We start from the raw sequence: 14,202 nt of genomic DNA, 5'->3' as shown, positions 1-14,202 counted from the left end.
TCAGCCTATTTTATCATTACAAATAGTATTAAATGAATGCATTCCCCTTCCTTGGCAGTAATAAACATGACCCTGGTATGTTGTCATGCTCTGAGTCAATATTGCCCGGCTGTGACAACAAAGGCACTTTTCCCGTGACGGCTTCCAAGAACTTGTTCAAATAGTCAGTTACACGAAACCATATTTATTTAAAACAAAAAAAATCAAACAGTTTTCTGATTTACAGTGGCCCTATTTATCTTACCATCTCAATCTCTTTGGTGGGTTGTGAAAAATGTAGCGACCTCAGCATGTTTGGTGAATGCATTCATAATAATAATAACAATAATAATAATAATAATAATACTTGAGAAACGGAAGACCATATTTGTTGGTTTTCTTACAGGGTTTAATACAACTCAAACAACAAGTCAGTGTGTACTTTTTTTTTTTTTTTGCACCAGAATTTGAGCGTTGTCCTTCATTCAAATTCCGCTTGATGAGAATTTTTTCCACCAGCCCATCCATAGGCTATATCAGCAGTTTTTAACAATGCAAACTTGAGTATGTACACTATGTGTATAGCTTTTGAAACAACACTTTTCATTTGGCTGACTTCAGCTTTCAAATAGCTTTTTGAAGGCTGAGCCAATCTCCTGGATCATGTCCGATGTGGTGGTGGACCTGCCATGTCGCTGGAATGCTTGACTGTTGCACTGCCTCGTCAGAGAACAAGCCCCGAATGCTGCAACCACCGATGGATTTACACTGGAGGATACAAAAAAAAAAGATGGATTATGAAACAGAGAGACACATAAACATATTTATTTGTACAATATTACACTTTAGTAGATCGTAGTAGTGGTTCAACTTCTGATGATTGTTAACAGCATTACCGTGTGACAATAACAATACATAGGGCTGCAAATAAAAACAATTTTCATTATTAGTCTGACGATTATTTTCTTGATCTATACAATGCCAGAACATGGTGAACACCTCCCACCACAGTCATAGGTGACATCTTCAAATGTATCAGTGGGTTCCAATACTCATACTACCACATAGTGCCATACTAACTAGTATGGCAGAAAAAGATTTAGCATGTCCCAATAGATAGTTTGTCAAATGCAATTTGGAATGCAACTTATGTTTTTTTTTATGACCAAATATCCCAAACCCAAAGATGTTCATTTTATTATCACATACAACAAGGTAAAGCAGTATATGATCACAATGTAAAGCCTGGAACTCTTTGTTTTGCATTGTGATTGAAAAATGACAATATCAAAATCGATTATCACAATGGTTGACAATTCATTTATGTTTATCTAGTCTAACTAAACCTTTTAGATCAGATCTACAATAAATTAACAAAAAAGTGACTTCATATTAACTAGAACAGATTATGCAAGTCAAGCAAATTTCAAGGACTTGCAATTTGAGTTTTGTAACGTACTGAAGTGAATGGAGATCAACGGGTGCTGTAAAAGGTATAAAATCGATCCCAACACAAAATGTTTTAGAAATGGTTCACAAAATGTGTTTTTAAACATTTAAAAAATGGCATGGTCCTTTATAAAAAGGTGCTATACACAACTATTAAAACAAATGCACAAGCAGCTAATCTTGTCTTCACCTTCGGATCATTCCAGCTGCAGAGGCAGCATGGGCCCAGTGTGCCAAAACCCCCATAGATCCAGATAGAAGATCACCCTGTCCACCACATCTCCTCCCACTGCCCTCAATACTGCACGAGATCACTGAAAACAAGACATCACAGTCACAAAAGAAAAAAAGCTCTCAACTTTCTCAGGATTCATACCCAATTAGCAATTTACACAAAGTGGAAAAAAGGTAAATGTGCAGCTGTAAAAGTGTATTTCCTAAATATTCATTGTATTTATACTGTACATGGACTTGACACTAACCCTTACTGCCGTCTGTAATGAGATCATGTTCTCCTTTTAGCACCATAGTGAGGTTACCCATCGCTACACTGAGCTGCATGACGCTGCGTTGATGATCACTGATTTCCATGGGCTCATGGTGCTGAGACAGCAAACACACAGGAAAGGCAAAAAGACACATACATTAACACACAGAATGATATGTTATGTGCCATCAATTGGTGACCAGATCCCCTCTGCAGAAAGACCCACCAGAGCCTCATACAGCCGAGTAAACTCCATGAAGTTAGGTGTGAGGATTCCCTTCGGGTACCCTTGGATAACAGATGGTTGCTGTGTAACTAGCCATAATCCGTCCTGCTCATAAGAAACAAACCACAAACACACTCAGTGACTGTGTACGGCTTTGACAATAAAATCCCATCTGTTCAACACTTACTGCATCAATGACTATCGGGATATCTCTCGCTTTAGACTTCTCGATCACCTCCTAAAAGAGAAGAAAAAGAGGTTATCTAGAGATAACATATTAGTTATACATTATACCCAAGTCATTCTGGTCCAACAAGCACACTGTAATGTTGTCTTTAGTTCCATCAGTCTCATCAAAGATGGGCTATAATTCAGTGTCAACTTAGCAGCAGTGCACATGTGCTTCTTTCAGATAAAGTTTGAATCATCAGTATGAGATCTTTCTCTCAAATCTTTGACATTCCCACCAAGCCACGTTTTCTGGGAATTGTATTTAAATAAACATGAGTTGTGTTGCGTGCAGCTTAAATTCATCACTGTATTCTAAGAATATGACTTTTGTTCAGTTTTGTGGTCATGCACAAGCAGTTAGCCATAGAGACTGTTTTGAGTAAATGTATTCCACGTGCCTTGGCTGTTTTCAGTAATGCATCTTCTCTCCCTAGACCTGGTCCCACCACAAGGCCGTGAAGTCTTGGGAGCCATTTTTCTATCTCTTCCACTGCATTAGGGCTGTCCCTTAAAACACACACACACACACACACACACACACACACACACACACACACACACACACACACACACACACACACACACACACACACACACACACACACACACACACACACACAAATAAAGACAAACCCGCGTTAGATGTATCTGAATCCACACATTATGAAAAGTCCCTTCTTGGTCATGCTCTCCAAAAGCTTTTTTTTATGCTTTTCGCATAAATAAGCTTGGTTTTCATTGATGAAATGGTTTATGAATAAATGGCAACAGTGCACACACACACACACACACACACAACGTGACGAAAGGATGTGTTTGTGTGTGATATTGAGCTGCATTACATTATACAGAGGTGTCTCTGTCATATATCCTACTCTCTTGATACTGTGAACAAAAGAATTGTGTCCTGTCAACATGATATTCAGATGCTAATTGGTCCACGTAGATCTGTACTTACAGAACAGGATGAACTATGAGCTCAGGGCTGTATGATTTGATCACAGTTGCAGCATCTTTGGTACAGAACACATGAGCCAAGTCGGCCCCCTGTAAACAAGACAAAGGCACAGTCACTGCACCCGAACTGGACTTATAACTCAAAAACATCAGTTCAGACTGGATCACATTAACAAGAAATCCATCACGAGCACAATCAGAATGACTGCTCACCACTTTCAATGCTGAGATGGCGGCAAAGTATGGAGCTCCAGTATAGCTTGAGAGTGCGGAGATGAAAATATTAGGGCAAATGTTCTATAGAACTACAAATGTAATTCTTCTTTGGTAAATGATGTTCGTATTAAGGGCAAATTGTGACATACTCCTGGCATCCTCCAATGATCCCGATACGTCCATCCTGTCCCTTGTGCTTTTTGGACGTCAGTGGAGGCACTATGTTCTTTACCAGTGAGATGACGTCATCCTCCATGCCTCTGTGTGACGTAGACCCCAAACTGTAGTAGCGTTCAAACACTGAGGGAATAAACAAAGTGACAGTTTTAAAGTGTGGGATACTTGCTCGGCTTGAGTCTAAATCTACGATTTTTTGTTTGGCTACAAAACCAACAAATAAAGAGATAATATGCACTGCGAATTAAGAAAAAATACCCAAACCACCTAACTAAAGAAAAACTGTTGCCTGGAGTGACAGCTCCATCACTGAGCTGTCACATTAGAGCTGATATGCCTTTACTTTCCACCTCAATGCTGCACATGACAACCAAAACTAATACCTAATCCCTGGGGTTCTGGGTTCACCAGTGGATTTTTTTGGGTGCAACAGTCTGTCTGGGGTGGAGGGCGTCTGAGACGACCGGACTGGCCATGTGTACACGACGGGGCGGCACTGGAAAACGTGGGAACATGGGCAGGCGGAGCTGTTTTGGAGGGAGTGGCAGCAGCGCCGGGTCTGGAGATGCTGGAGAACATCTGCCCGAGCATCTGGAGCATGTGCAGCTCCCTGGCGTGCTCGGCTTCCCTGCGCCGGTCTTCCGCCTGTAAGCGCTGCTCCTCCATCCGGTAGAAGTTGTCCTCGGCCTGGGCGCTCTGCTCCAGGAACTGCTCCATCAGTTTCTCCATGGGGAAGTTAGCGCGTCGCTTCCTCGGCCGTTTAGGCGTTCTGGTTGACAGGTTGCTGGCCGACTGGCTGCTGTTGTGTGGTCTCACTGGAGTGCCTGGAGTAGAGAGGGGCGAGACATTGTGCGACGCAACTTTGAGCATAATAGAATTACATCATTGTGGTATTAGAAATTATAACAACATCCGTCAAACACAGAATAAATAATGAATGTGGACAATGGAGGGAGGACTCACTGTTATTGCCCACTGTCACTTTAACTGGAATAGGGATGGGAACAGTTGGGTATTCCAGCTTCACCTCGGTCTCTGCAGGATAGGGACACTCCCCTGTGCTCTCCGAGTATGCATCCTGAGCATCTTCTCCATCCTCCTCCAGGCCATCCACGGCCTCCTCTCCTCCCGCCCCGCCGTCTATGAACTCCTGAGGATCAAGAGCGGCCCGGTTGCTCAAAATCCTCTCCATGGTGTCATAAAACTTACAGATCTTGTGATACTGCCCGTTGTTGCGTAGATTACCTTCCTTCGCTAACAAGTATTGTCTCTTGAGGCTTTTGATCCGCACCCTGCATTGCTCCGGCGTCCTCTCAAACCCCATCGCCCCCAGCCTCCGGGACACGTCGCGGTACACGAAGCTGTTTCGGAAGTTTCCATCCAGCGCCACTTGGATGTCCTGCTCCCCCCAGATGTTCAACAAGGTCCTCGTCTCCACGTCCGACCACAAGAAGCCCCGTGTTGTGTTCGCTTGCATAACGGGGGGTGCAAACCGGCTCTCTTACGGAGCAAACTGCACCACAAGGAGTTGAATGGAGATGTTGACACTGCGGATTATAATGGACGTCTGGTCTGGATCTTTGCTCTTAGCTGCATCAAAGCCGCGGGGCAGCGACATCCCAAACATCAACAACTGGCCATGTAGGTAGCTCAGAAGGGTTAGTGGGGCTAATAATGAGGGGTTTTAACTTGGGAACCATTACAATATCTTGTACAGGTCAACTCTTTGTATGCTAGCTAAAGCCCAGACGTCTATGTTTATCATTTTACGTCATTAACAAAATGCGTAGCTTCGTACTTTTGATTAACTGACCGGGGATCGGTGTCACCAGCCCCTTGTCAAACCTTGTGCTCAGTTGGTGGAATTTCAAAACTGACCTCTGATCAGTAGTCTGAGGGTAACTTCACCTTTCTCCGCCTGCTCTTCCGTCAGTGCTAGGTGTCTGCGGGGTCCTAGTGCCCCCACCAGTTCACAGCCAACTGGGACTTAACGTGTCAACTCCTCGAACAACAGTGAGCGCTTTAGCTTAGCTAGCATTACAGCTACCAGAGCAATGAAATAAAATGTCACAATGTTTCCTTCACTTTACCTTTCTCGTTCAAACAGACCAATGTGGCGACAATTGCCAGAGCAACCGTGAAAAAAAAGGCGAGCATTTGAATCTCTTGCGGCATGTTGTTATCATTCTTCACCCCCCCCTTGTTGATCACAGTTCTTCTTACCTAAACTGGAAGTGCGTTTCAACGCTGACAACTGTATACAAACGGTCCGGATCATGAGGCGCATTGACCCAGCGCACCAGTACAGGAAGAAGGAGTTGATGGTGCCTTTAAAGGCGCCTCGGACAATCCTATATCCCAGTAGATGATCAGCAGCCGCCACAGCTGAGCAGCCAAAGCGGAAGTAGCTTAAAGCTGCACTTCTTCTAATGGCCGCTAGAAGCTGGTTGGTTGATGTTTCACCAAATTAATCCAATATATTAGGTTACCCTTAATAAGTTCAAACACAATGGCAAACACGTGTGAACATGTGTGCATATGTGCATTTAGGCGGTTTGTAGATGCAGATATGTTCCAACGTTAAACATAAACATCACTTGTTCATCACTACATTTCTTTGCTCTGCAATATTAATAATCATTGTTTGTTTGTAATTACCATTGCACCAGTTTTCTTTCTTTTGTTGGGGTATTAGTTATTTGTAAGTGTTGCAAATAAAAGTCACACATAACAAAAAGTAACAAAATGTATCAAAATATAAAAGCAGGCTACTTTTTTTATACATAAAATCATCTACTTTACAATGTCATTCTAAAGTACAGAGTAAATATCATTCACACTTATTTTTAAATCGTCATAAAAATGTATTACTGTTACATTTGCTGTCCCATGCGTAGCAGAGAAGGATGCATTCAAAGCTCAGCAAGTGTGTTCTGAGGCACAAGTAATGTTAAAAATAAAACTGAAGTTGGTTTAAAATTGGTCGACTGGAAATTAAAAAAAAGTTGGTAGTTTTAAAGAATATAATGTTGCCTGCTGTAAGACTGAAACGATATAGAGCAGAGGTAGGCAACCTATAGTAGTGGCACACTAGCAGCACGTGTGCAAATGTGGCCTCATGCAAGGTTGGTAGTGTTTTCATAAGAATAGTAGCCTTCTTGTAGTGTGTTTTTAGTTATAATTACCATATATGTAATGATATATGCAATGTCCTGATTATGGGAGCAAAATGTTGTTTTTTCACGTTGACTTTATAGAATGAAATAAAATTACAGATGCGTTAATGATTTTAATTTGAATGTGGTGTCCTAATTAAACTTACTGTTAACCTTAATGTTGATATGGCACACTGATTAACAAGAGCATTTAAGAATGTCACTCCTTATCTAAAAGGTTGACAGCCCCTGTTATAGAGTGAGCCCGGACTTGTGCTTCATTGTGATAAAGGTAAGGGCCTCTTAAAGGAAGCCTATTTGTCTTGTTTTGAGGAGTTATTTTTGCGGTGTGAAGATCCTGCTTATTCAAGAGACCCACGTTCTCTTCATCAAGTGTTCTTTATGTGTCATGGTCAAATGCATGCATTTGGCAAGATAGTCTATAAAAAGCTAGCTGTCTTCTGAAGTTGAAATGTCCCCTAATCTGGACATACTACTTAGTATTTATTTCTTTGCACCCCTGGTGTGTTTTATTTGAATTATATGATCATATATTGTGCCTGGCTACTTTGTCTGAAATGATTTTGTTCTCTAAATTGTGTTGTGTTTTGTGTTAAGAAAAAACTAAAACATGGTAGACAGCTAGGGGCGGTTCACACTTCTCTTTATACAAGGGTACATAGCCTGCCGCTAGCTGAACCTGAAAGGCGTAGCTCAGGGAACATATCCCCTAGTTCCACTCCTCACCTACTTCCTGTTTCACCTCAGTCACTTTTCGAAGTTCAGAGTCAGACACCAGATGGAGAGGAGCCAGCGCTGGACAGCCACTCTGTCACAAACTAACTGTAGTTCATGAAATGGCGTTGGTCTGCGGAATTCGCGGCCAAACTGACATTACATTGACGAGCTAGAGCGAGTTTCTCTCCCACGGACAAAAGAGAGAAGAAAGAGCGCCCCCGTTGCGGGACCCGACGACTCAGCAACATGCCCGAAGTGTCGAAGATGAAGAAGCCCGACGTAAAGGTGGTTCTCCTGGGAGACATGAACGTGGGCAAGACGTCGCTGCTCCACAGGTACACGGAGAGGAGGTTCAAAGACACCATCAGCACCGTTGGAGGGGCGTTTTTCCTCAAACAGTGGGGACCTTACAATATCTCAATATGGGACACTGCTGGTAATACCTCCCTCTTTTATTTTCTTCAGACTTTTCTTTTTCTTTCCACGCTTTAATTTAATTTCTTCTGTTTATTTAACTTTGTTTACCTGATAACGCGTGATCCAACCACCTGAGGCAATCACGAGCATGTGACCGTTCAGTCAGGACCGTTAGCACTCTGCTAACTACCGTTAGAGATTGAGTGCTGGAGCAACACCATGTCTTATGAAGTCTCGCATAATTACAGCTTTTCAGGTAAAAAGAAACATGCTGATAGTCAAACACACTTAAGTTAAAATATAAGTTAAAATATCCCCAAGGACAACTTTAAAATGAATCTCACAGTCCTTTTTAAAACAATGCCAGTGTCCCTTAAACGACTTGATTGGATCAGACCTTCTTGATTTTATGCTGATGAAAATCTACTGGACAGAACCTGTAATCATTAACATAACATTTGGTTGCATCAGCTCAAAGTTATTGACAAGTGAAGTATACTGGACCTTAATCTTAAAAGAAAAAAAAGTTTGGTTGGTCAAAAGTAAAATATTAAACAATATATGACTCAAACAACCCAAAGTATTGTTTAAAAAGAGACTATTCCCAAAACATTTAATAAACTCATAAATAAGTCTGTTGGTCACTTAGTCAAACATGACATTAGCCAATTACTTTTACTTTACTTTTGATCATTTTCATCAAGCAAATTTCATATCCATTTAATTTTTATATAATTACAAATTTAATAATTTAGTTTCTGGCAGCTCGTCGAACTGTCTGGGAAAAAATAATTCTTAGACACTCCCTTTGGCTCTGGTAGTTTGTGATGAAACTGTGTCTGCAATTTGGCTGTAGGGTAGAATAAATAAAAATTCCTGAATTGGAAAGAGGTACAATAGCATTTGTTCCAGTTTTAGTTGGTTCTTATATGCTTAAATGCATTTGATGCCTTTAAAATCCGTCACACACTCACCCTGATAAACACCTGCTTCCTAAACAAACACTTTGAGGTCCCGCTTATTATTCTGCAGAGACTTTAACACTGTTTTATTAGAATATATGTTGTGTTACATATAAGTCACTTCCTGTTTGCTGATCAACACAATCAAATCACTGTGTGCCTTATCTTGTGCCATATTGCTCAATACTGATCCAATCAAAGCTATTGTCATCCGAGTACGCTCACACAATCAGACACCTTTAGCCTTCTTTAACCGATGAACAGCTGCCTGACAGAGAGACTTCACTGCTAATGATTTGACAAAAAACAGACAATTCCACATTGATTTAATCTAACACCTCAAAGGAAAGCTTCTAAAAATGCACATTCTTACTAAAACATCTAAACATCTTGTTTACATGTGCTGCAGCCTGCTTGACAACAGACACACTGCAAAGGGCCTTATTCTATTAGATCAATCACATTAATCTTGAAATGCCATTGACAAATTAGTTTTCAGTGATTTGCAGATTTGGCTCTAAGAGTCACAATAACTTAAAGTACATTCTTTCTTAAACACATTAATTTGGGGATTTCTGTTAGCTATGCCAGGAACATGTTGGTGATTCATCCAGTTACTGCTGATGAATACGCTTTTAACTGCACTACATTCCAGTATTGTGTCAACATGAATTACAAAAAACCCTCTTGGGCAAATACGCACTGCACAAATGTAGAGTCGGTGAGCCGCAGAGATAAGGAAAGGCCGACCATGTCACCAGTAAGCCATTTCCTGTCTGTGTTCCCCTCACTCCATGACCTGTGACGGGAGGCTCTTGTGTTCGTTTTATTTAGTCACTGTGGTGGAGAAATGCCGGATCAGCGCTGAGTCACTTCAACGCTGCTGTTGCAGACCCGTCAGCGTCGGCCATAAAGCGTTGGCAGTTATATGGGTTGTATACAAAAACCTGTCAGATGTTTGGCTCTGCACATTGAAAACAGTCTGTTGATTTGTTCCCAGTGATAATGCAGCTTTTCAGTTTAATTTAAAAGTCCCATGGAGGCATTTAAGCCACATACCTTGTTCCTGTTCTTAGTAGTCACATGACAGGGTTGGTAAGGGAAGACCTGACTCCTCACGCTTTAACCTAGCCTTTCCAAACTTACATACAATATTAATTTCCAGATGCACAAAGAGGACGGAGTCATTGTCACTCAGCCAATAGTATGTAAAAAAATATATCTTCATACCTCACATCTTCAGTGTACTCTGTGTTCCAGGAGGTATTTGAGGTGAATTAGTGTAGTGAATGCACTCTTAGATAGCAGTATAGCTGAAATGATTAGTTAATTAATCAATTAGTCGACTGACATCAAATTAATCAGAATTAATCGTTCCAATTATTTCAAGCAAACAAATATGAACAATTCTCTTTTTAGTTCATGTATAACAATAAACTCAATATAATTTGAGTTTGGATTATTGTTCGGATAAAACAAAGACTTTGAAGATACTTCATTGCACTCTGGGATATTTAAACAGTGATTTTTCCAAATTTTTTAACATTTTCTGGACAAAACATTCAGTTAATCAACAAAATAATCATAGTTAGGTGTGCTTGATGAACTGACACTGAGTATTAACCAAGAGATGCCCCCGGTGGCAAAGTATTCGCACACAATGTGCCCTTTCAAGAACTCCGCATATTTCAATGACAAAGGTTGTTTCTGTTTTCACACTGCTGACTGTCTTGCACAACTTCTCTGTGTGTCCTTCTCCTTCAGTATGGCTGTTTTTAAGCCTCTGTGGTTTTATGGGGTTCAAGTTGAGTCGGACACTGTTGACCTCTCTCTCCCGTCTCCTCAGGTCGTGAACAGTTCCACGGGTTGGGCTCAATGTACTGTAGAGGCGCCGCCGCTGTCATCCTCACGTATGACGTCACCAACTGGCAGAGCCTAGCGGAGCTGGAGGAGCGCTTCCTGTCCCTGACCGACACCGCCAACCACGACTGCATTTACGCTCTAGTGGGCAACAAGGCTGATCTCACGGACCCTAAAGCCCAGCTGTCTCTGGACTCGGATGTGGCGTCTGAGGAGTGCGAGGAGGAGAGGACGGAACCACCGGTGCCGTCCGGTTGCCCCACGCCCCCGGCCTCCCCCGCTTCCCTTTCTGGGATGACGCTACACAAGCAGGTCACCCCCGAAGATGCAGCCGCGCTTTATGGGAGAATACTGCGCTACAAGGGCCTGGAGGAGAAGAGCAGCCTGCCCGCGGAGAAGATGTGCTTTGAGACGAGCGCCAAGACGGGCTACAATGTGGACACTCTGTTTGAGGCGTTGTTTGATCTGGTGCTGCCCTCCATCCTGAGGAAGAGAAATGAGAACCAGCAGTCTCCTACGGTGGACCTGGAGGAGTGCAGGGGGGCCGGCAACAAGCGGGCCAGGTCTGCCTGCTGCTAGAGGCTGCTACCAGCAGAGACTTGTTTCTAACAAAGGACAATCTGCACACCAAATACACACTGTGATGGTACTACTTATTTCTCTTGACTGAGACCCGATGGCATTAATGATCTCCCAGTGACACAAACACGCTTTGTTGATTCTGTCAGAAAAAGCAGCGAGCGTTTATAGTGTCTGCTAACATTTATAGGAGGGGAGTAAACGTGTTACGTCATCACTCTGCGCTTTGAAACCTTCCACCACAACAACTGAAACCACACTAATCTCCCAAAAATGTGTCTGTGATCAAATAACACGCATAAGAAATCAATCACTGCTTTTTGTTAACGTTTTAGAATGTCACAAAGTTAACATCACTAATTGTTATGTGGCACATTGCAATGTGTTTATTATAGTTATTTAAGGTTTCAACAAATCATGTTTTCTTTTATGCTCTGTTGCTATCGTTAATACAGATCTTTATATCTTAAAGGCACATTTGGAACTTTTCAATGAGTGTAAATAGTTGATATACCGATTGAATTTTTAAATGCGCTGTCATAATAAAGATTTTTATTTTACATGTCTGTCTGATCTGCCAGATTGGTTTTGGATTGTGAGAGTAAAACAACACAATCAGAAGTATAACAAACAACGTTTAATCTTTACAATCCAATGAAATAATCATGTTATGAAAATTACCAAAATAGCATTACAGTTAATTGTAAGTATATCCCCAGCCTAATCAAACGAGCGACTGTAGGTGAAGTAGAAGATTTGACCTACTTTCTAAATTGTGTAAAATATTCAGGATCAGTGACCGCAGCCTGGATTAGCAAAGTTAGAACTTTGATCCGAGCTGTTTACATTCTGTCCTGTTGGCAGTTCAATAATTAGTAGATTTGTAAAGGAAAATGAGTGTGACATGAGTCGTATTAGATAAGACATGTTTTAACTCCTACGGACATGAGTCAACTTCATTCAGCGGGTATAAATACAAACAGAATCAGTGCATTGTGTGAACATAATGGCGTATGAAAAATGAAGAGCTACAGGAGATTTTGCAATGGTTGATAAATGCATAAAACGGATGAACAGCTTGAAAAGACTGTCTTATTATAAAAACAGGTTTTTTTAAGAGCAATTGAATAAAAGCAGGATAATACTGTCAATGGTATCAACCAACGATTGTTCAAGACGCATTCTTCAGCTGGCTGAGAAGCAGTGTTAGTGGCTTTATGGTGGGCTGTATACCCGAAACAATAAAATCATCTAGATAAACTAAAGCAGTGCATACACACACATGGGCGTCTTTGGTTCAGCTGTAGTGTACGGTCTCTGATCGTTTACAATGTGTCATCGTAGCTGAGGTAATAAGTTAAACAGTAAGCACCAATCCACATTTAACACAAAAATACTTATTTTCCCATAAAGCTGTTGACTTCATTATGGGGCTTCTCTTGTTTTTATCTACAGTGGGACATTTCACTCAAAGCTCGAGGCATCACAGTCGTTGCATATCTGAGCTCTGTGGCTCGGCGGGAAAGTTTTACATTGATTTGAATCGGTATTTCAGATCCCCCTTTGTTTGGTTAAGTACATGGATAGCAAGACGACACTAGACCACTGTCAATACAACAACTTGTTTGTGTGTCGGCGTTACTGGAGAGTCCCTCACAAGTTCTTCATGCAGACCTGGCAGCGGCTGATGCGTGACAGGAGCTGGCCTGCTTTGAGCGTCTCTGATGCCGGCGCAGTGTGGAACGACTGATCTACGGAGGTTAGCCAGAAACTGTTCTTGTTAGCGAAGTAGTGGCATGTGCCTTTGGCCCCGTTACACTCAATGAAGGGTGTTGTGCGGAAGTCCTCCAAGCAAGAACCGGGCGACGACAAGGACTGACCTCCGCCTTCATTTCCTGCTGCTGTGTGCTGTGGAGAACAAGGTGAGAGGGGAAGAAATGAGGAAGGTGTGAAATCAAACGTACACAAGAGTATTTGGTTACATGTAACACTTTAGAGGATACGTTTATTGATAATGTGATATTGTGTTTTTTCTTTTTGTCAACAAATCCCATAAAAAAAAGACCAAAATACCACATCATCCTGCTGCCATAAATACTAGCACGCCAAATCCTCAGCTGAAAATAGTGCCAAACAAATTCAAAAATGTACTCCTGTTTGTAAAGAAAAATATATATTTGTGACCCGTTTTTTTTATGATTTTCATCTTCGGTAAGAATGAATAAGATGGATGTTACTGCCACAGAGAGGGTAGGAAAAGGAATTAAGAGACGGACAAATGCATCGTTGGTTTTGTGTTTTTCATAGAATATTGCCAGCCTTGCTCGAGAAACTACACTGACTGTTATCAGGTATGATTTTACACATATGTTCGATTGCTTTATGGTGCAAAGACATATTGCTTGAGTTTCTGAAAGTAGCCCTATATAATGATAAATAGGAAACAAAATCCTGTAGAACAATGGAGGGTAGGAGGAAAAGTGGCGACTTCTTTGTAACAAGAGGCAATGGTTGTATTGAGAGATGTAAGCCTGAATGGGTCCACCAACAATCTAGTATTCATAACATCCTACACTTCCCACACTGAAAGTTGACGGGGCCTTTTCATGAGATGCTCCCTGTCTGGTAAAGACTTGCGTCTCCACATTCCCAGTTTGTAACGCAGGCGTTCTAGTCTGCAATGCAAGATGTTTTTATATTTCCCAAAGCTCCGCCAGAGCCACAGACTACATTAATCAACAGTTTATACAAGCTGAATAGTAGTAGCCA

General features: G+C 41.6%; 3 protein-coding genes across 6 annotated transcripts in view; 1 reads left to right on the top strand and 2 right to left on the bottom strand.

The window, feature by feature from the left end:
• Positions 1–164: 164 nt before the first annotated feature.
• naxd (NAD(P)HX dehydratase) lies at positions 165–5,780 on the bottom strand. 2 transcript variants are annotated; one of them, XM_068704923.1, is made up of 11 exons: positions 4,686–5,780; positions 4,106–4,546; positions 3,695–3,845; positions 3,543–3,588; positions 3,331–3,419; positions 2,771–2,879; positions 2,329–2,379; positions 2,142–2,249; positions 1,911–2,031; positions 1,619–1,742; positions 165–747 (listed from the first exon to the last, which is right to left on the bottom strand). In XM_068704923.1, exons 1-11 carry the CDS (start codon positions 5,197–5,199, stop codon positions 597–599), a joined length of 1,905 nt encoding a protein of 634 aa, XP_068561024.1. In that variant the 5' UTR covers positions 5,200–5,780; the 3' UTR covers positions 165–596. The 2 variants fall into 2 exon arrangements, with proteins under 2 accessions (XP_068561024.1, XP_068561026.1); XM_068704925.1 differs by having other exon boundaries at positions 2,142–2,246; positions 4,686–5,778.
• A 1,845-nt stretch (positions 5,781–7,625) lies between these two features.
• Positions 7,626–11,993, top strand: rab20 (RAB20, member RAS oncogene family). The gene is made up of 2 exons (XM_068704922.1): positions 7,626–8,051; positions 10,841–11,993. Exons 1-2 carry the CDS (start codon positions 7,862–7,864, stop codon positions 11,431–11,433), a joined length of 783 nt encoding a protein of 260 aa, XP_068561023.1. The 5' UTR covers positions 7,626–7,861; the 3' UTR covers positions 11,434–11,993.
• A 62-nt stretch (positions 11,994–12,055) lies between these two features.
• The window catches only part of col4a2 (collagen, type IV, alpha 2), a 60,761-nt gene continuing 58,614 nt past the window's right edge, over positions 12,056–14,202 (bottom strand). For all 3 annotated transcript variants that reach the window (XM_068704918.1, XM_068704920.1, XM_068704919.1), the window contains one exon: positions 12,056–13,341. In XM_068704918.1, coding sequence (XP_068561019.1) covers positions 13,087–13,341 — 255 coding nt within the window. In that variant the 3' untranslated portion in view covers positions 12,056–13,086. The remainder of the gene's footprint in view (positions 13,342–14,202) is intronic.

Source organism: Cebidichthys violaceus, unplaced genomic scaffold (assembly GCF_023349555.1).
Source record: "Cebidichthys violaceus isolate CVI_PGR_0920_01 unplaced genomic scaffold, fCebVio1.0.p SCAF_11, whole genome shotgun sequence".
NCBI lineage: Eukaryota > Metazoa > Chordata > Actinopteri > Perciformes > Stichaeidae > Cebidichthys > Cebidichthys violaceus.
This window is presented reverse-complemented; position numbering and strand designations above follow the sequence as displayed.